A 22,705-nucleotide genomic window follows, 5' to 3' on the forward strand; every position below is an offset into this window, starting at 1 on the left:
TTGTAGATGTGGGTAACTTGTATGTAAATTACAAAGTTGATAAAAATCAGTTGATGCACTATAAAACTGCAGGCGTGGAATTTCGATCAGTTATTCTACCTCCTTTAGTAATTGTTAAATATGCGTTATTACTGCAAGTCTTAAATTCGCAAGTTATTAATTTCAGGAAAGTTTATGATTGTAGTAAGTATAGATAAGTTGAAACTTGAAAGAAACGATTCGAAATCTTTGATATTTATAATTTTATATATTTAATTTTTATTTAATTTTTTTATTTACTTGATTATTGAACGAGATTTATCTCATATTTTTGTAGATTTGTTGTAGAAATCTTGCCAATTCCCATCCTGACAAGGGTGACTATCAAGTTGTAGCGTCCGGGTTTCGTTGCGTCCTGTATAGTGCTGCCATCACGGCAAAGCAATGAACACATATCAGAATTGGGAACACAGATGAAATATGCTAAATCAAATTCATCAAATACGACATTTATAATTTTGAAAATAATACACGAATTATTGGTTTACGCCAATAAATGATGGAAAGTCAATGCGTGAACCACAATAACGTGCGAAGGAGCATTAGTATTTATTCATCGCGCTGAAAAGCTTTACCATTACCGATCAAATAATTACCATATATTTCATTCTGAATGAATTAAGCCTAATATATTTAACCATTAATTTGAAACTTATATTGTAATCATTTATTATGCTTTATTGATGCCTTTAAATAAATGTGAACAATTAAACTGAAAACAAATTTTTTGGACATTGTGTCATGCTTCGATGATCTATCTGAAATATCTAAAATGCCTGGCAATATATATATATATATATGATAATGGATGATTTTTAATTTTATTCTTGGAAACAATGAAAGTAAAAGAATAAGATATTCTTTACAATCTTATCCACCGATTATTCATTTGTTTAAATGCGTACTGAGTGTATAATTTTTACCGCAGTAAGCGCTGCAGTCGTATTTTGCTCTCGGTTGGTAATATTGCGGGTGACACGAATAAAATTTCAGTAATGGGACTTACTCCCAGTAATGGGCCCCCACCATTCTGCTACTTATCCAATCCGCCGTGACTCCTATCTCAGCAATGAATCGTCAGCCAATCGGAGCAATGAAAACTTTTGTACCGACCCTCACTGACGGATCTAGTTGTCGCCTGAAAGTATGCAGCAGTAAGATCCCTTACTGTGCATTGCATGAGCGGTCTATTCTATAACTGGTCTGTGATACATGGTTCTACAAGTTGTACAATCTCTACTATCGATTGTCTGTGACTCTACAGTGTTTATGAAATTTAGTACAAAAGAAAATGAATATTGTCGGTAGACAGTGTTTAAGAATTTTTCAAAATGACATGTCTCAACATCAGTTCTCGGTCCTCGGGAGAGCACTTACGTATAAAAGTGCATACTCTATGGAAAATTTATATCCTACAAGTAACCTAAAACTGTACACGCCAACTTTTGTAAGTTTATTGTATCGAACATTATTACTGTCCCATGCTATATTAAATATAAAAGGATATACTATGATAACCAATACTTGCAATGTTTTCGAATTTTTCTAGCAACCTGAAGATCCAAAGGCCAAATTCAGTGGTTACATACCTCTTGATAAACTTGACATAACGTACAGTCGTAGCAGCGGTCCAGGAGGACAGCATGTTAATCGTACAAATAGTAAAGTAAATCTTAGATTTCAAGTAAAAAGTGCTGAGTGGTTGTCAGAAGAAATCAGAGAAAAATTGATCGTAAAGGTTTGTCTCTAGATTGGTATTTTAATTGAAATATACAATTATCCATGAATGAAGGTAATGTTAATTGCAGTACATGACCAAGCTGACAAAGGATGGTTGTCTCATCATTAAATCAGAATTAACACGCTCTCAGCAATTGAATTTAGCTGATGCTTTAGAGAAGTTACGAACAATGATCAGAGAAGTTATAAAACCTCCACCGGAGATATCTCCTGAGACTGCAGAAATGAAACGAAAACAATTCCTGGCTGCAGCTAGGAAACGAATTCATGAAAAACGAAAAAATTCGGAACATAAGAGAAGCGTAAACGCTCATGACCTGAACTTATAATTTTAGCCAATCATTACTTACCTTATACTGTATATTAAATAATATTGTCAAAATAAAAAATTTACGAGACCAAATGTACTAGAATGCATACGTTAAACCTTCTGTGGGAGGTAACTACAGAAGTACTAATTTTTTTGTATCTTTTTTTAATCCGTACGAACTTATTTATAGTGCTTATCCCGTCTAAAGGTCTGCATTATCGACTCTGGATAAAATGCTATGATAAGAAAGCGTACTTAGGATCACAACATGCCTTTTTATCATTTCGTGTTGCGTACTGCCTTACCGATAGTTCATGGAAATGAACACGTTAGCAAGAAGAGATCTTTATTTTATTAAATTTCTTAGTTTTCTATTATGTTGATAATTTCGATATTAACGAGTTATTCAATTATATTAATGTAGTTTTTTTTCATATTATAAATGTTAATCGGACTTTTCTAAATTTTGAAAGCGTCAACATTCAGTCAGCTTTTAGTCCAAAATATTTGAACTAAAAATATTAAAAATTAAATTAAATTATAAGTGTGAATATCAATATTAAAATTAATTTATTTATTTACACGTATATCTCACACGATCAATATAGTGCTGCCATCGCAGCAACGTGAAACCACGAACGAGATATAAGAATAGACTAATCATGCTAGGGTTTCTGTTTCCCTTAGAACAGCTCTGATGAAAAGTCCAATTTTTATTTAAACCAGGACTGCTCTTAATTATGACAACTCATTATATTTTATAATATACGTAAAATTAATAAACTACTTGGACACCGAAAAGATTTATTTCGAACTACTTATGACTAACTTATCAAGAATTATTTGTTATTTGAACAATAAATAAACGTTCTCTGCACAATATAAATCAACGAAAATCTTCTGAATATTCCTGTCCCTTTAGAATATGATTTAGCTTTTAAATTGCTCTAAACGACATTCAAATACATACCTATATAAAATGAAGAGTTCCCTTGGCAACGCGTGTTGTGTGTTTTGAATGAAAACACCGACCCCTATTGACGAGTACTATGCTTCGTTTAGTAGCAATTCCTCCTTTCTCCAACAATGTCATTTCGCGATCTAAGAAGTATATATATACATACATATATATTAATCACATGTTTCATTGAAGACCTTTGGAAGTTCAAAAACTGATTCGAAGAAATGTCATATTTATTTCTTTTCTAGATTTCACGGAAATGATGCGTGTGCTCGGTTATCCGAGGCTCATATCAGTTGGCAATTTTCGCATACCAAATTTTCCATTGGTAGCGGAGATTCTTATTTGGCTGGTGAAGAGATTTGACCCGGATGTTGATCTGCCTACCGAACATAATACCGAAGAAGAACGCATCGCGTTAATACGTGCCGTTGCTGAATTTATGGTAAGCAAATGTTAACCCTTTGCAGTTGGAGCCATTTTAATTGGAATTCCAAAATATTTCTTCAAACTTACAGTGCTTCCATTTTATATAACCTGGAGCATTTTATAAATTATAAAATTGAATTTTATGACTTATGTAACAGACAATAGCTCTTAACAATTTTTTAAATATTAGTAAATATGATAAAGATTATTTTAAAACATGGCATGATAATTTTTAGAGGCGCCTGAGAGCCGTCATTCGATCGCAAAGGGTTAACACCCAAATTACTAGGAACTAAGAGTGATTAGTTTGTATTACTTTTTTAAAATAACAAGACCGTATTTACCAAGACAATTAGTTCTGTCAACTTACTCTTTCTTGTAATTTACATGTTGCATGAAAAATGTTTCGAGTAAAAGTAGCTTGGTACAAAAAGGAGCATACATGGCAACAATTAATTTTCTGCTATTTTCCGTTTTGATCGGAATGTTAGTGTCACCTTGAGTTTTGTAATTGCAATTTATAATTTAGAATATATGTGTTTTTTAATATTATTAGGTGAAGTAAAAAGTTCTGAGCCTTTTTTCTCTTTATTTCGACGATGAAATTAACACAGTTAGAATGATACGATTTAGATCAAATATGCGCCATTTTGTTCGGTAACATTTGTCCATTTTTAAGGAAATTTCATAATTGCGTGATTGAAGGAATCCTCGTCTCTACTGGTAAAAAACTTGACCAGCTCATTTTTACAATCCTCTCTTGAGGCCAGTTTTTTACCATCAAGAAAATTTTGCAAATGCTTGAACAGGTGATAATCGCTTCGTGCCAGGTCTGGGCTATACGGCGGGTGCGATATAGCCTCCCATCCAAGCTCTCGGAACTTCTGGCGCCTAATTAAAAATGTGTGCGACCTTGCGTTGTCTTGATGGAAAACAACACCCTCCCTATTGGCCAATTCTGGACGCTTCTCGTCGATCGCTTGCTTCAATCTGATCAGTTGTTGACCGTATATGTCTGAATTGAGTGATTGGCCCGATGGGAACAGCTCATAGTGGAAGATTCCCTTCCTATCCCACCAAACACACAGTAAAAACCTTCTTGGTCGTTAATCCAGGCTTGGCAATCGTTTGTGCCGGCTCACCATGCTTGGACCACGATTTTTTTCGCTTGTTGTTCTCGTATGTGACCTATTTTTCATCCCCAGTCACCATCCGCTTAAAAAACGGATCGATTTCGTTACGCTTCTGCAAAGAAAAGGGTTCTTTTGCATCAATTCGTTTGGCACCCATACATCGAGCTTGTTCTTGAGACAAGCCTTATGCAAATGGTTCCAAACAGTTTTCTGGCTAATCTTCAGTTCCCGAGCAATGGAATAAGTGCTCCCATGCCGGTCTGACTCGATGATTTTCATGATTTGATCAACATTTTCGACGAGTGGCCTACCAGAACGTGTCTGTCTCATCTTCGACGTTCATATTACATTCGATACTGTATTGGGTCCATAAACAGCATAAATTTTTTTGACCGCCTGCTCTGTTTTTCCCCTTGGTCGTAGTGGTATTAAAGAATGTATCGAATTTTCCCTTTTTCCCCTCCATTTTGGAACGCTCTAACACACAACTGGATTCACTAAACAAAACACGTTACACAATTTTTTGAAGCGTTATGTCGCCTTTAAATCGCCTTATAGAATGACAAGATGCAACGTATACATCGTGAGATATGGCTCGCACTAAAGGCATCTAACGAAAAAGACTCAAAACTTTTTACTTCGCCATATATTTACTAATAAAACGATGAGCTGCGGGAATAAGTTTGAATATATTGAAAACCAGGCGCTGAAAACGAACGTGAAATTGAACACAAAGAAATTGTACCAGGCGGACGGCTATGCTGTAAAAGAGCTATTAAAAGTTACAACGTTATTATACGATGCCCAGAGCAACAGCATCGACGGCAACATGACCGAAGAGGATAATTTTGACGTATCCAATTTTGATATCTCCGATAAAATTAACGAATTAAAGTCGACAAGAGAATTGGCAAGGCAACTGACTGTCACCGGTGCATCGCTGTTCGACTTATTAGGACGTGAAGTTGATCTACGAGAAATTCGTAACTCCAAAGTTGCTAGACAGTTCGACACGGTAGAAATCGAAACGGCATTGAGAAACGTCATCGATAGTATGCACAAGGAGATTGACGATACCAAAAAACAAATTGACAGCGTCAAGGTATTATCCTTTTACCTTCCAAAAAACTATATTTCTTTTCATAATTTTAACGAGTTTGACAGCAAATGCAAATCAATATTCTGTCATCATTATTCTGATGGTGAAGATGATTGTTTCTAATTGTTTATTAATCAATTGTTTGAAATGCAACTCTTAGACAGCATTATCTAGAACCTTTGATCTTCCCATCGGATTCAATTAGACCGTCTTTCTTTTAAATTTCTCGTAGAAAGCTGGATCTTCAAAATGGCCCAGAAAATCATTAATAGATTGCAATTTTTATGTTTAGAATGAGAAATTTTTCAGTTAAACGAGATGATTTTCTCCTTTTCTGATTTCGATACCGAAGTGTGTAACATTTCGTAACGTTTAAAACATTTTGGTAACATTTTCGTGTCGCGTTTACATTTTGTGAAAAGGATACAGAGCAAAACTTGGACGGAAGGATCGAAAGGCGGCGCATAGAGCTCGACAGAAATCAAAAGAGGCTGCAAACGTTGAAAAAAGTGCGACCAGCTTTCATGGAGGAGTTCGACAAGTTGGAAATCGAGTTGCGTTCGTTGTACGACGATTACTTGCAAAAGTTTCGCTATCTAGCGTATCTCGAGCATTTGTACGAAGACGCTGCGAAAACGGAACAGGAGAGATTCGAAAGACGGTGCGTAGGTTACAAGCGATAACTTTCCTGTGTTACTTCCGCATTATTATTGTACAATAGGCAAGAGGCGACCAGAAAACAGTTGGAGAAAATGAGAGCGGAGGACGCGAATTTCGAGAGTATGATGGAAGGGAACGACTCCATATTGCCCACGAATCTTCAGGAACCACCGCCCCGACTTGCCGAAACAGAGAAACAAATCAACGAGAAAAGAGCGCCAAGCAGCAGACTCAAATCTGGTAAGAAAGGTTTAGGGAATTTAAATGCCAGTCAGTGTATTGGGTTGGCAACTAAGTAATTGCGGATTCAAAATAAGAAGGAGAATTCAATTCTTTTGCTTAAAAATATAAGTTTATTCAATTAGACAAATGAATTTTGACACTGTCTTTCTTTCAAGGCTTCATTTTAATATACTGTATATAACATAAAAATCGTGCTTGCGATGCTTGCTTTTTTGGAAATAATGCAATAAAATATGTCTGAAACGCGCGCCTTGCCCTTCCATCTTCAAACTGTGATAAAAACGAAACTAAATAATTAAACGGTGCAATTTTCTTACTAAATTAAAGGTGGAAGTTCAAACAGCAAGAAAACAATATGGTGCTTTAATCCTGCCTTTTTGGAAATAATACAATAAAATATGTCAAAAATGTGCTTCTTGTCCTTCCGTCTTTAAACAGTAATAAAAACGAAACTAAATAATTAATCGATACAATTTTTTTACGAAATTGAAGATGAAAGTCCAGACAGTAAGCAAACAATATAACTTAAATGCTTTGAACACGTTGATGAAACAAAAGAATGTGCTAAGACCATCTATTAACAAAATCCGCAATTACTTAATTGCCAACCCAATAATTCCACTTTCTGTGGTAGTTCGAAAAATTCTTTGTTACCAAAAGTGATGAACAACACTTTACTTTCTTCTACGTCCTGATACCTGTTTAGGATCAAGTTACCAAAGACTTTTTAGGTTTTCAAAGACTTGATCATTTCACATTTCATATTCAGGAACCTAAGATTGATTGAATTTTCGTCTTATATATATGTATATATTACATACAATAATTTTCCATATATTTGGTTGGGGTATAAGTTAGTAGCCTTTTTAATAAGTTGTTAATAAGTAACAACAATCTTCTTTGGTTTCAATTTGTCCTTCCGTGGACATTACTTTTTCCTCTGGCAAGAGTACGATCACGACTAATAAAAGAACACTGAAACAGTTACACTGTCGCGCTCAGTCGATGAAACAGTGAGCGCCAAAACAATTGATAACTTATGTGGCGCGTATATTTAGATTCAATTAGATCATGACATTGAGATATCTAGCATTTACAACAGTTACAACAATAAATTAATCCAGTATTTACTATTTATTATTTTTTTTTATTAGATTTTTTACAATACAAGAACGCTACAAACTTTCTCCCCAACCCAATAGATTGCAAGTATTTGTTGAATTAGAATCAACTTAAAGTTTGAAAAAAAATTTCATTAATTTTTGCTCTAAAGAAAGCTTACTTAACACGTTCGTCGCTGCGTCACCCATGCCTGGGTGACATTAATTTCTGAACAATTTTCAAAATTTATTTTTATTGCACTATATTCGAGCAAACTGAATTCGGCTATGATTTTTCGAATGCGAAAGAGTTCTAATGTCATCCCCTATGATAAATGTGAACTTTTTAGTTTTATTCTAATTAATTAAATTGCTTTAATTATGTGGGGATTTTAGTGTCTAATTGTCGGCGACGAATTTGTTAACCCTTTGCACTCGAAGCCGTTTTAACTGTAAATGTGAAATAATTATCCTGGCTCATTGTATTTCTATAATATGCAACAAAGTGCATTGTTATGCGTAGGAAATTAATTCTTGCGACTCGTAGTAACAGTTTCGCTACTCAACAATTTTTCAAATCTAAACTTTATTGTTATAAAAATTATTTGCACAGTAATAGAATCATTTTAATGGTGCTTCAGAGTCGCCATTCGAGTGCAAAGGGTTAAAAGAGATACTATATGGATACATTTATTTATTACTGTCTACGAAAAAAATAGCTGGTCGCGCGTCGAGGCTGCAGATATCGCAGCGCAGAGTTTATGGCAGCATGTCGGGCCGACAAAGGGGCACGATCCAAGAATCATCGCACGACAGTGCCGGTTCGTTGGACAGTGACAGCGATCTGTTGATCGACGGTGATCTCGACGACGACGATGACGACGACGACGACGAGGAGGAGGATGATATTTTGGATTCCGTTGGAGGAACAGAGATGGGGAATTTTGATTTGAAGGTCGGACAAGAAAAACGAGCCATCAGTAAGCTAGATCATTCGGATGAGGATTTTTAACCCTTGTAAAAAGACAGTTACAAAAAACTATAAAATATACTGTTCGTGTAATTATTGATCAGTGTTACGCAGATTTTTACAATACAACTGTAAATAGATGTTTGATAAAAAGTAATACGTTATTCTCCTCCTGTGACTCATTGTAGAACTGTAACTTTGGTAAAAAACATTTAAGACGCACGTGTATATAGAGCTTCGTTAAATCATTGAAAACATAATCGTTCGTATAACGCTATGCGCGCGGTGCTTCACGGATTAGCGTCCGCTTCTCGCCACGGTTTAAACGCTATCGGTGCTATCCTAGTCACTTCTTTCGCTTGTTACGTTCAAGTTTCATTTCTAGAACAAGAAAAAGCAATAATGTATAGTTTACGCTGTATCTTCCAAGGTCAAGGTATAGAGGCTTGGTTTAAAGCACTAGATGCATTATAAAGACGAGTTAACCGAATTGCATTAGAAGAGAATCCAATTATCGAAATATGGAAACAATTCGCGTAAATTGTTTCAATTTCTGAATATCTCTTTTACATTTTTAATGTTAAAAAAAATGTCTGAATACTAACAGAGCCATGATATATCGTTAAAAACTGTTGTAACTTGTAAAGAGACAAATCGTTTACCCGTTTCGTACATGTTATACAAAATGCTGTATAATTGTATAATTGTTTCCCTATAATTTTATAGTATAATATTCAAATAACATTCGGTAGAATTATTCTTCAGACTTGAAGATTATCTTCGTGCGCCAGAAAAAATGAATTCTCCAAAGTCGTTTAAAAATTAACGTATTATACATTGTTGAATTTGTCTTTCCACTAGCTCTAACCTTGTCTTAATGAAAATACGTCGCTTCGCGAAAGAAAATGACGACGACTCATACGAATAAATCTTCATCACGATTTAATTACCCTTCAAGCAAACAATATTTCTTTAAATGTTGTCCTATTATCAGAAAGAATGTTTTTGGTAACAATGTTGATAATTCCAACATGTATATTTTATGCGCGACGAAATTAAGTGATCGCTAACGAGGTATTTAGGGCGCACCAATCGATGGAACAAGGAATTCCAGACCCGCGTTACGAAATATATTTTCAAGGGAATCAAAATACATATTGTCGACGTATAATATTTATTAACTCTCGCTCTTGTTATCTCTTTTTTTCATCTCGCCCACTCTCTCTCTCTCTCTCTCTCTCTCTCGCTCTCTCCTAACGTGACAAAACCACAGATTGATTTCTGGTTCAGCACCGATCACATGTATGTATTCTCCTATCCTACGTGCTGTGTACGTTAAACGCGCGTACACGCCGGTGTATACACATATATACATAAACGTATGTGCGTGTAAAAAATGTAATCTTAAGAAATGAATAGAAACGGTTCACCATTCTCATTATCGCGAGAGACGCTCGGCTTTGCGTCTTCCATATGCCCCATATACATACCACACGCGCGCGAGCGCGCGCACGAAATTCACTCTATCCTCCCAAGCATACTCATAAACATACATACGCGGCGAACATACATTCACACGTACAGCTAAAAATGCTCCTCTGTCCACGATCTTCTTTTGTCTAACATGACCACCTTGGTGCAACGATGCTCGTCTATAAGTACTTTCACTGGGTCGAATGAGAAAATGTCGCGAGACTGGTCGATAACGAGCGAAGCCGTTACAACGTGAGTTTCAACGTTGATCCGAGACGAAACCGAACTAAAATCTTTGTTTCCAAGCCAACGGGGGCAACGATCCATTTCGATGAAGTTTCACTTGATATCTCGGCTTCTCTGTTTTCGGCGTGGATGAAAATAGCTTTTTTTCCTTCAGAAAATCCTTTACTCTCGCGCTTTTCTTAATCGGACAGTTTCAGATCAAGTTTCGTCAAAATCGACGCCGGAGGCATCGACGGGTCCTCCTTCCTCCAGAGCGTTTCTTCGTAACTGATTCGTCGGGTACAAATAGCTAGGTGTAAACGGCGGTTCTTCCTTTGGTTTCGTTCCATCTTATACTTTTTTTTTTCTTTTTCTCTTCGTAAACATTACGCATCCTACACGCTTGCTATAGATTAAATACTGGATGTTCTAGATACATATTATACATACATGAACTACGGCTAGGTATTGATCCTATGGATATGCGTATGTTTTTCTTTATACGTTGTGCGGACTTATAGATGTGTTCGAAAAGAACGTATCAACAAGACAACAGTATTAAATATCGAATCTTCACGTTATAGCCGGCAATGTAGACCGAGGTGTGTAGGCTGGAGAGAGCGAAACGACGTCTGATTGCACACGATGAGAAAAAGCTTGCCGCAATTGTTTTGCCGCGCGTGTCTCTAGTGATCGCTCAAATCATGAGCGTAGGTTGATCCCAATTGATAATTACAGAAAGTCAATCGTAATAAAATCAACTATAGTATGCTTACTGTAGATTGATATGACTTTAGGGACACGGATGAAACGTTCAAGAATAGTGGCAGTTGTCTATTATTTTAAGGTTAGAAATGCGGCAAAGGAAATGCTGAACGCTATACGTTACAGTTCGTTCGCAACGACTTTCCACCATTTGTTCTTTGTTGTTCTTTCTTAGATAAATACAAATGTATCGCTACTTTTTAAACTGCTTCGAGAGCTTGCTCTGGGAATTTTTTTTGATATGCATTTGGATTGTGTCCATAATTTATGTACGATATCTTATGAATGGTTTAACGAAGTAACTCTAGATTGTGAAAAAACGTTACTCCTTTAACCTCTTAGACACGGCGGAACTTTACGCAAGGCTGTTTCTCGGTACGGCAGTTGTTCAACGTGAATTACGTGTAAATGATACGGCACTGCAATGTGTGATGGATATAACGCTGTTCTTTACACGAGTACATTGGAATGAAGAGTTTGATGATTAAATTTTAATTTTTCTTAAAGATATGATACACGCGCTTTAACTTTAACAATTTATCTGATGATATCCGCGAAAGCCACTGTAGTGGTGCTCAGTGCCTAAGAGGTTGAAAACCTTTACAGATTCATGCAATTTTGTGTTATAATTCTGGTATTAAAGCTATTACCCTCTGTCTTTCTTGTTTCACGTTCATTATATCCGTGATGCGTAAAATTTTGTTACAATTTGATATTTAAAATTGTTATTCTGACGAAATCTGAAATATACTTGTGAATTTTAATATGTTTAGAGGTCAAGACGAAATGAAACAAACAAATGAAAATCATAATTAATTTGAATTGGATTCATAACTTCCTTCGTCGACGCTTAATTATCGCGGCACAAGCTGGTGAACACTTTGCAAAGTGATCGCCACAGTTAACTGGTTAAAGAATATGTTCAATATACGAACCTAACAATATAGCCTGAATATCTATAAAGAATATTTCACAACAAAATAATGTCAGGATACATGCGAAAAATTTCAAAAAAAATTCAGAAAATAGCAATATCCTCTTAAAGGCTTGCGTACCGTTTAGCGTACAGATTGTTCAGTGTTCAGATGGCAGACATAGTTACGCCTTAGTTTACTATTCCTACCATCGTAATCTCGTGGTGCAACAATCGCAAGCCAGCAGCGAATCGTCAAACGGGGACGAAGATAAAAATGTCCACTATTCTCGAGCGTCTCGTTGCCGTTTTAATTGTGTGTCGCACAGTGGCCAATTTTCTCGCATAAAATATGATCGAGAAAATAGAAACCTCGAGCTTTAAAGGGATTTCAAGATTACAGCCGGACGATTCCTTTCAACGAAATTACAACTTTCGCAACGCTAATATATGAGATTTTTGTATTAAATAAAGCACAACCACCAATGATACAAACTTGATTAGCACTAATTTTTTACCACTTTGCAAAATTCATTTTTTTATCATATTCGAAGCTAACTGAATTTTACTAGGGTGTTGAAAATACAAAAGATTTGAGATTCCATCCACTTTGATCCAACTGTCTGACATAATGTGTTAACACGTCCTCTACCATGTGTAGTGGACTACTTTTTTTTATTATTCCTATATTTTTGCATGACCAAGTGGCACGATTAAAAAATAAAATGTATTAATAGTAGAGTGCGAGTTGATCACTGTGGGACGTGTGAATGCGACAGTATAATTGAAATCATCATCGATGTCGCGAATCAGTACTTCGCTCGCCTCCGGGTTAGGCCCTACGCGATAATATTCATGATCCCGCAATCGATTCCCGCGTCGATCGGACTCGTCCGGAACAGAAACGAACGCCTAGGTAAATATATAGGTATAAAATCGTGAAAGAAGCACCATAGCGTAAGAGATGCACGATCGACTCGGAGACCGGTACACGAACGTTCTCCCGTGCTCTCCCGCCGGTCGCGCATCTTTCTCACGTAGAAAAATATCATTCGTCAATTTTGTCGATAAGCGTCGCGCCCTCGTCACGGTTGGACAATAGGCAACGTTCCTCTCCCGGGGTTTCCCAACAATTTCTCTTGAAAAAACGAGATTCAGCGAGTGGACACGCGTGTCGCTAAAGGTAGAAAAAGGGTCGCAACGCGGAAGTTCTCGCGGCGAAACGCGAAAAACTAAGGGCCACCGTAGTTGTAGAAATAAGTTCTGGCTACCTTGGGCGTACCGGTAAAGTTACCGATATCCCAGAGCTCGTCGGCGATGGTCTTCTGCTACCTGACCAGCTTCAGCAGAGGGCCGGACTTCGTTCGTTGCGTGGTCACCGGCACCGGCTCCAGTTTCGGCAACAGGCATTCGGCGCTTAGGTCCGTCCAGGTCTTGGCGACGTTCTCCGACAGCCTCTCCTTGTACTTGTAGGCCGTGCGATCGATCACCGATTGCGTCTTGATGCAGTCGTCGCCGCCGAACTCGCATACCCTGTAGTGATGCAGGATCGCCGCGTCCGAGGGCACGTTCAGTGTCCCGTGGCCAGGTATGAACTCCCAGACGAAGTGATTCCCGGCCTCCACCACGTTCTGCGGCCTGCATATGTACTTGGAGCGCTGCTTGTGCGGGTGCAGCTTCGCGCGGCGTCGCGTTTTCCGCAACGTGATCAGGCCGGCTTCGATCGGCGTACGACTTGTCACTATGAACGGATCGTCCGCCCATTGCAGATAGAAGAACGCGTTCTGGAACGAGTACGCGCCGGTCGATTTGGTATTTATGCGGCTGCCCATCCATCTGAAACATAGAGCAGCACACCCTTTAAACCTTTGAGAACCACTTCCGGAGACAAGTAGCAAATATCGAGTGAACAGCTAAGTGGCAAATCTGGGACGGTTTTAGTGGATTAGCTATGCAGAGTGAACGAGGCAGTTTTCCTATGGATTCTTCTTACGATATCTCGATGCTAAGATCATACAGGAAAAATATGATAAAGTTTTACTTTTATCTCGCTTACTTTGATAACATGTAACATTCTAATCTTATCAATCATGTGCCTTATGATTTATGCTATATTAGTTAGTCTACAGTAATTTAGTCTCATGTTCGGGACAATTCAGGTTAAAATCTTGGATTGACAAACATTCTCTGATAACTCGAAGAAAAAGACGGTGTCAAACGATTAGCTTTGTAAATCACAATAATTTACTTTATTTAGTATCGACCGGTATATCTCTAAATTGCTAAAACTAGATTTTTCATAGGTTTATACGACAAATTTTGCCCCACCCTATCCTTACGGTGTTTAGTACTCTTTGTCATTCCATAATCTTTTAAGACAGAAAAAAAATTAATAATTATTGTGTACCTAGATTTATTTTAATGATTAAGTATCATTATCAAAAGATTGGTTTTTATCTTGATCTAATCGAAGTGAATAAGATCAATACTTAATCACGAATTTGATTCGATATTATATTGCAATGATAGTTCAATTGATTACTGTTTGTGTAAGGATTTTATACCTGCAATCAATCTACTATTGTTTGCCGGTACTATTTCGCTTTTATACCATATCCACATAAAAACATAATTGGATGCGTTTTTGTTGAACAAAACAGAATATCTTATTGTAACGAATCGACACTTTATGCGATCCTGCAAAATATTAGGGTTTCCCATAAGTTTCTTCCCCTTTTTTGATGCGAAATGAATACACGATATTTACTGTTTAAGGTGAATTTATTATGTTATATATGAACCGTTCTGTTCTATAACCTTCTTCCATCTCTCAGGAAGCCCCATTATGCCCTATTTCCAAACTTGTTGATGCTGATTTGCAAAATATTCATCTAGGTGCGTTTTTGTTTCGCTTATGGATTTGAAAGACTTATCACGGAGAGAATTTTTTAAGGAGAGGAACAAGTGATAATCGGATGGAGCAAGATCTGGGGAGCTAGGAGGATAAGGTAGAATGTCCCAATCAAAATGTAATAATTTTTGCATTACGGCCAACGCAACATGTGGTCTTGCGTTGTCGTGATGGAAAACGACGCCTCGTCGGTTCGCCAATTCTGGACATTTTTCTACTATGGCGGCTTTTTAATTGATTCAGTTGATTGCAATATTTGTCAGCATTGATCGTATCACCGTGAGGAAGGAGCTCGTAGTACACTACACCTTCCAGTCCCACCAAATGCACAAAAGAACCTTCTTCGGATGAAGTCCAGGCTTCGCAACAGTTGAAGGTCTATTTTCCTTAGACCAAGTGCGTTTTCAATGCACATTTTGGTGTAAAATCCAAGTCTCGTTTCCAGTGACAAGCTTCTTTAAGAAAGGATCCCTTTCATGTCGCTGGAGAAACTAATCGCACGTAGAGACGCGGTTCATAAGGCCGGTTTCCGTCAATAGATGTGGAACCCAAACTTCATATCGATTTGCATATCCCTCCTTGATTAAATGCTTATGTAATATTTAAAAATTTTTAAAAGAGACTTTGTCACCAACGTAACGTATTTTGAAAGAGCTCTGGGACGACTGAAACCGATGCCATAAACGGCTAAGAGATAAGTCTGCATATTTACATAAATACAGCCACTTAGAGTCACTCATAGCGTAGCGCGGTAGACACTTATGGGACAACCGTAGCTATGGGACAATACTAGCAGGATAACAGTATAATGAACGTTAATTCACGTAGCTAACAAAAAAGGAGAGATAAGAATCCTATTACCACTGCTGACCATCATGTTAACTCGATTAATGGAATTAAAAATTAAAAATTCAACACCAATATTGAAGATTTTTTAATTCCATAATTTGTAGCATTTATTTTATATAAATACATCACGGCGGTATCAGCTTTTAAAAACCAACAAAAAATTGTGTCACCCACGCATGACCGACGTGGCAGTTGATGTGTTAATCTATACAGGTTTCGCACTCTAAATTTATCTTTTCAGGTCATATTCTCCCCTTTTTTTAGAAAAAATATACTCTTTTAAAAATGAAATTCATATACTGGATGTCTCGAGAATAAATAGTATAAATATAAATCCAAATATTTGTTTCAAATTGCTTCATGATTACTGTAGAAGCTAAATAAAGACATTCGGACGAATTATAGCTTGTTTCAAACAATGCCTGCCTTTAGAAAATTCATGAACTGTATGACCTTGTTGGTTACACGAGACTCACTTTACTATTATTACCACTTTAGGTGAAGATCCAATGAAAGTCTTTTAAAAAATGAGTCTATGAAAGAAATATTTTTACTATGCGAATATGTATATAAAATTACTGTTTAAGTATTTTAAATTCGTCGTTATATTCGTCATTACAATGTCATCCGGTTTAAGAGAATGAATTAAAAGTATTTTGCGAATGGGTAAATTTGAAAGGGTGAATTTGATTTGCAAGAAAATGAATTTGATTTACAAACTGGTGAATTTGATTTACAGGACGATGAATATAATTTGGATTAATTCCAATATCCAGCAAATGTAATTTCTTTGGTTCGTTCTCGCGTACAATTTACTTCACATTCGTTGAATAAGCATATTACATTTTTTTTTTCAAAATTAAACGAAATAAAAGAACGCAAAAATGTACTATGTCTTATTCGATAAAATCCATTTATGCCCGTAAACAAGCCAAAATCACAGCGGTTGGTATGGCAGACGCTGCCACAAATGGAGAAACAAAGGAAACAAAGGAAGAGAGAAGACACATTTCCGAAAACAAAAAGCTCAAGGATGGGGGTGACATCTCACCTTATGAGATCTACGATCGTGTCGTTGTGCCGCGGTATAATGAACTCGTCGAGGTCCACCAACGCCACATATTCGTATTTGTACATCGATCGATAAAGGCAATCGTTCAAAGCGGCGAACAGCCCCTCCGTGCGGATCTCGCGCTGCGAAATCATGTCCAAATGGTGCCAAGGTAGCACGGTCACGAGACCTTTGGCTTCGTAGTACTTGAGGGCGCATCCGGCCTCTGCGCCGACCGTGTCGTTGTAAAGTGTCACGTGCGTAGCGCCGAGCAGCCCGTGCAGCTCGATAAACTCCACAAGTTGCAGCACCTGCAACATTATCGCGCCGAGAGACAGAGAAGAATGGCCGGGACCGAACGACGATGATAATTCCGGCCGCGAGATATTTCGCCGCGACCCCGACGATCTCACACGTACTCGGTTGTAATCGTAGTGCAGCGGCTTCACGCAAACCGCCAGCAACTCCTTGTCCTCTGCCCTAGTTTCCGGTCGGTTCTGCACGAGGATCCGATTGGTCGGAGCTGCTTTCAGCCGGGCTACAACGCTCACCGTTTCCGGTACTTTATCGGTCGCCGGCGACTCTTTAGGTAACGGACAGATGACGAAGCACGCGCTGTACTTCAAGTTCCAGTTCTCCCTGATCACCTGTCGAAACATGATATAAATCTGATCGTCACTCTAGATGATGAAACGAGGTCATACAGCTATCAATTGAGCGAATTCAAGCACCCTGAGTTGCCGGAACATTGACAGGATTTTTTCAACTATTGGGTGTACAATGGGCCGCATTAATATTCGGACACCATCGTATTCGAGAAATTTTTACTCCGTATCTTTACTGTTTCTTGAATTAATGAATTTATAGGTTTTTAATAAGTCTGAACAACTTACTTTAGATTCTACAAACATAAGTTTTATTTACATAATTTGTATTGTTTTATTGTTAATTGATATTAAATGAACTAGTGCTTAATTTTCACGTCACAAAAATATTCATATTAATGCGGCTCACTGTATGTCCCACGGTCGCTGTTACGTTCTATCCCATTAATTCTCCATTTTTACTTATTTCGGTTATTATATTTATTATTATTATCATTACTATTGTTGATGATTCCTTGAATATTGCATACTCGAATATGCTGAACGTATAGGGGTCACACGTCTTGCTTCGCTTGCTTGCGACAATACTAACACTTTGCACAATTGAAACAATTAAACCAATTCCTTTGCTGAAGCTTACATTGTGATAAAAATGTGGTGTCATTCTAATAAAGTAACACAGGTTAACCACTTTGAAAGGTTGACAGAATCAGCATTAACCCTTTCGGTACGAGCACTCTGTCCGCCGTGACACTCTCGCTGTACGAGGCCCCGCGCCGAAAATTGTCGCCGCAAATGACCCGTCCTCCTTTATAAGAAGATATTTCCTAAGTATTAAATAAAAACTGTGCTTAATAAAACGACATTTTTTAACAAAAGTGTTGCTTGTAACTTTAGAGATATTCAGAGGTACTTATGTAAAATATTAAGATTTATTTATATAAAATTCTCTTATTTATACCGGTCGTCGCATGTGCGCCGGATATATCCGGCACTCGTACCGAAAGGGTTAATCTCCGCGAGTCTATGAAAGACATTCATGTTTTAGAATGTGTTACGTATGAGAGTGTGTTTATCATTTATAAATTCTGCCATTCATTTATTTTTTAAGACTAAATTGTAACAGATTATACGCTCAGTACATATGTTACTTAGCGTACACTTCCCACATATACAGGGTGTCCCGGAATTCGTGGTACAACCGGGCAGAGGGTGATTCTACATCAAAAAAGAAGAAAATATTTTGGTATAACATTTTTTATAATATGTATGCTCCGTTTTCGTGATAATCGACTTCAAAGTTCGTTCAACATGTAAACCATTTCATAAAATTTGGTTGTCGCGTATTTTACTGCTTTGCTTTTCTTCTGTCCGGGACAGTGTTTACAAACGGTGATAATTGTGCAGTTGAAACAATACAAAGTGTGTCTACTGATTACTCATTTTTTATTCTTTTTTACTACTTACTACTACAATGCTACAATTATTTGTGAAAATATCCTCCTCGCTGCTGCATGCATAAGTTTGCTCGATGAATTAATGACATTTGGACAGATTGTAAGTTGTCATCGCTTTTTAATTTCTCGAATGCCTGAGTAATCTTGTGTTTCAAATGTATAACATTTGAAATATCGTTCATATTCAACAGGAATAATTGTTATTTAAAAAATTCGTAACTTCCCTGCACAATTATCACTGTTTGTAAACACTGTCCCGGACAGAGACAAGCAAAGTAGTAAAATACACGACAAGCAAATTGTATTCAATCGTTTACAAGTTGAACGAACTTTGAAGTCGATTATCACGAAAACGGAACTCCAGATGAAAAGATGTTATACCAAAATATTTTCTTCTTTTTTTTACGTAGTATCACCCCCTTCCCGGTTGTACTCCGAATTACGGGACACCCTGTATACCACGAGTAGGAGTACACCCGGTACGTAGCAATCGCCACAAGTGGTGATCACCAAAGTTCCGTACGCATGTCCTCGCGTTACACGTTAAGGCGCGCGCCAGGCAAAGGTTAAAAGTTTGCCAACTCGGTTGCCAATATAACCTCGGTGCACGCCAATGTCGCCCCGTACTGTCGACATGCCCCCAGGTTAGTCAACGGCAGCCGCCGCGCGGCCCTCAAGGAGAAATATCTTGCCTCTAATTTGCGTGCTTGCGCACAAGGCTGAGCTTGTTCGAACGCGTTCGAAAATAAAAAGGAAAACGGCAAAATAAATTTCGACGAGAGGTAACGCGCACAGCGGCGCAGCGCGGCACGGAGCCTGGCTTCGTTACGACGGAACTTGTTACCGTTTTTTTCCAATGTTTTTTTTTTTTTGGTTTTAAGTTCATAACCTCGTTCGCACGGTTGACGCACCTTCACTTTAGCAGCCACCGTCACGGAAGCGGTCACATTCCCGCCGGTCTCCGTTCGATACCAAAATCTGCACCAAACACGCTCCGGTCCTCTGGTCTTCGTGGCGCTAATTATACGCACCATGCCCTGTTTTTTTCCTGGTGACGTGCCCGCGTTCCCAACCCTATCGTCGAAGTACGCCGAGTAAACGAAGAATTTGAATCTGGAGACAGCAGGCGCAGGGATCTCGTTAGAATTAATTTCGATACGACAATTGATAAAATCAATAATGGGGATCGGCGTTGGGCTACAATGATCGGTATCGATATTTGGTCGTCTTCCAAAATTTCACTATTGACAAAGTGACTATTTTTAACACGTTCAGTACCGAGAATTAACCATTAAAATCTCGACATACAGTCAATCCCATAAGTATTCGTACCCTTATTACTTATAAGAGAAATCTGTTGAAATCAAGGGATGCATATCAAATTTTGCAATAAACTCTTTTCTTATCAATGAACACATGTATAAAGTTTATTTATACCAAATTATAACAAAATTGATCAACTAATAACAAAAGTATATTGATTTTACTCCTCGTAGTACGTAATAACAGTCCACAAAAGTATTCGTACCAGTGTAGATTTTGTCAAAAAATCGCATATTAGAGTAGCTTTTTTACTTTATATTAATTTTCTAGTATTTAGTGGGTCCACCTTTATGCCTTATTATACCGTTTAATCGTTTTGGCATACTTTCTACAAGTTTTAATGCGATATTTGGTACTATTCCAAACTTCCAAAATTTTGTTTTTTTGCATTTGTTTATTAAAAATTTCATACTCGCGTAGTATTTTATCTATTTCCGCTCATAAATTTTCTATACGGTTTGTATCTGGACTCTGAGGAGGTGTATGTAAAAAATGGGGGACGCGGTAAAGTATCCACTCACGAACAATTTGAGCAGTATTCATCATGTTACATATTGTAGCTAACTTAGGCGAACTAATTCGAGGATTTTTTTGTACTTCACGTATAACAGTATTTCTTTCTCGAATTGTTAAAATCTTGGTCGTCCAGTACGTTTGTTATTTAACAAACTATCACTTGTTTTTATCTGTTTAATGGTGAATTGAATCGTCGATTTACTTCTGTCTACTAGTTTTGCTATCTCAACATAACTTTTGCCTTCTTGGTGTGATATAAAAGTTATTTTACGCTCTTCTAGAGTAGTCTCGGACTTCTTTCGACTCATTTCTGATTATTGATATTATTCTGACAAAGTTTCGAACTAGACTACTTTGTTGGCATTCACCCAATCGACTGTCAACTGTGGAAATTATTTTCGATGTGAAATGACGATGTAACAAAACAAAATCGACTTTGCTAAGAATGGTACGAACACTTTTGTGGACTGTTATTACGTACCACGAGGAATAAAATCAATATATTTTTATTATTAGTTAATAAATTTTGTTATAATTTGTATAAATAAACTTTATACGTGTGTTTATTCCTAATAAAAAGTTTATTGCAAAATCTGTCATGCATCCCTTGATTACAACAGATTTCTCTTATAAGCAATGAGGGTACGAATACTTGTGGAACTGACTGTAGTTCAAGCAATTTAATTAATTGAAGCGAAACTAGAATATTAACATTTATCATAGGTGGTTGCAATAGAATTCTTTCGCATCCGAAACATTCTACTCAAATTCACTTTGTTCAAATCTATTACAATAAAAATGAATTTTCAAGATTGGTCAGAAATTAGTGTCACCCATATTTGGGTGACGCGGTGCTGAACGTGTTAAGCAGAACAAATTGGGTAGTCGAAATAGTTCACTGAATGATGCTTGAAAGAAATTTTTGAAAGTTCACAATCGGTCAAAGTCGTTGAGAAACACGTTTCGTAGGTTTATATTAGTTATGTAAGCAATGTTATTATGTTGCAATGATCGTCTATAAATTGTTATTTAATCACCTAAATGATATTATAAGTGAGCCGGTTTATTATTAACAATTAGTTCATATATTTTTGAATGCAACTCCGGTCTTTTTTTATAGCTGTAGCTTTCTTTAAAAGCGAAATACAAGATTTAATGAAAAATACATCAAACAGCCATGAATTTAGTGAGTTGTTCGACGTAAACGCTACTACACTGCGCGACAAAATGATAGGACACCCCAGGATTTTTCGTGTTTCTCAAAACCAATAATGTATAGAAAGGTTTTGCATGTTTCTATATAAACAGTATCCTTATTTCATTAATATACGAAATAGCGATGACTGTTTACGTGGTTTTCCAAGAATTATATCTGTTTATATGAAAACCGGGTACGACAAAATGATAGGACAGTAGTAACAGAGAAGTTAGTATCAAAGTGCCTGTTGAGAGACTAACATCAAATAATATTTAAATAGTTTATTTTTCAATAACAAGCAGGCAATAATAAAGATTAAGTAATTAGATATTTAAAAATATTAGCTTACATCTTTGAAAATGACCCGTGGTACCGAATCAAATAAAACCGTGAAAAAATTATTTTAAATTTAAAAAACGATGCAAGCATTTCGAAAATATCGAAATTAATAGGGAGAAGTCGAAATGTAATTAGAAACTTTTTAAAAGACCCCGAGAATTACGGTAAAAAGAAAAGCAAAGGTCGACCGCGCGCTGTGAATGATCGTGATGCACGGAAAATATTATGAATTGCGTGAAATTCCATTCTAACAGCACGTCAAATAGCACAGGAAGCAGCAATGGAAACCAATGTAAGGAATGTACACCGTATATTACAACAATCTGATCATATAAAACGTAAAAAAATGCAGAGAAAGCCGCCCTTAACAAAGAAACATATTGCTGATCGATTGGT

The 22,705-nt window shown here is 37.0% G+C and overlaps 3 protein-coding genes across 3 annotated transcripts in view; 2 read left to right on the top strand and 1 right to left on the bottom strand.

Moving 5' to 3' along the window:
* The first annotated feature begins 1,251 nt into the window (after window positions 1–1,251).
* Window positions 1,252–2,817, top strand: LOC144478756 (large ribosomal subunit protein mL62). The gene is made up of 3 exons (XM_078196963.1): window positions 1,252–1,486; window positions 1,589–1,777; window positions 1,848–2,817. Exons 1-3 carry the CDS (start codon window positions 1,331–1,333, stop codon window positions 2,106–2,108), a joined length of 606 nt encoding a protein of 201 aa, XP_078053089.1. The 5' UTR covers window positions 1,252–1,330; the 3' UTR covers window positions 2,109–2,817.
* A 323-nt stretch (window positions 2,818–3,140) lies between these two features.
* Window positions 3,141–8,731, top strand: Cluap1 (clusterin associated protein 1). Its single transcript, XM_078196869.1, has 6 exons — window positions 3,141–3,197; window positions 3,299–3,495; window positions 5,316–5,714; window positions 6,134–6,372; window positions 6,433–6,611; window positions 8,434–8,731. The coding sequence occupies exons 1-6, from the start codon at window positions 3,176–3,178 to the stop codon at window positions 8,724–8,726; spliced, it is 1,329 nt and encodes a 442-aa protein (XP_078052995.1). The 5' UTR covers window positions 3,141–3,175; the 3' UTR covers window positions 8,727–8,731.
* Window positions 8,732–8,980: 249 nt separating this feature from the next.
* LOC144470636 (uncharacterized) overlaps window positions 8,981–22,705 on the bottom strand; it is a 41,647-nt gene continuing 27,922 nt past the window's right edge. The window contains exons 4-7 of the mRNA XM_078182031.1: window positions 19,845–20,069; window positions 17,291–17,518; window positions 16,872–17,182; window positions 8,981–13,896 (exon numbers count right to left, since the gene is read on the bottom strand). Coding sequence (XP_078038157.1) covers window positions 13,389–13,896; window positions 16,872–17,182; window positions 17,291–17,518; window positions 19,845–20,069 — 1,272 coding nt within the window. The 3' untranslated portion in view covers window positions 8,981–13,388. The remainder of the gene's footprint in view (window positions 13,897–16,871; window positions 17,183–17,290; window positions 17,519–19,844; window positions 20,070–22,705) is intronic.

This window comes from Augochlora pura, chromosome 1 (genome assembly GCF_028453695.1).
Source record: "Augochlora pura isolate Apur16 chromosome 1, APUR_v2.2.1, whole genome shotgun sequence".
Taxonomy (NCBI): domain Eukaryota; kingdom Metazoa; phylum Arthropoda; class Insecta; order Hymenoptera; family Halictidae; genus Augochlora; species Augochlora pura.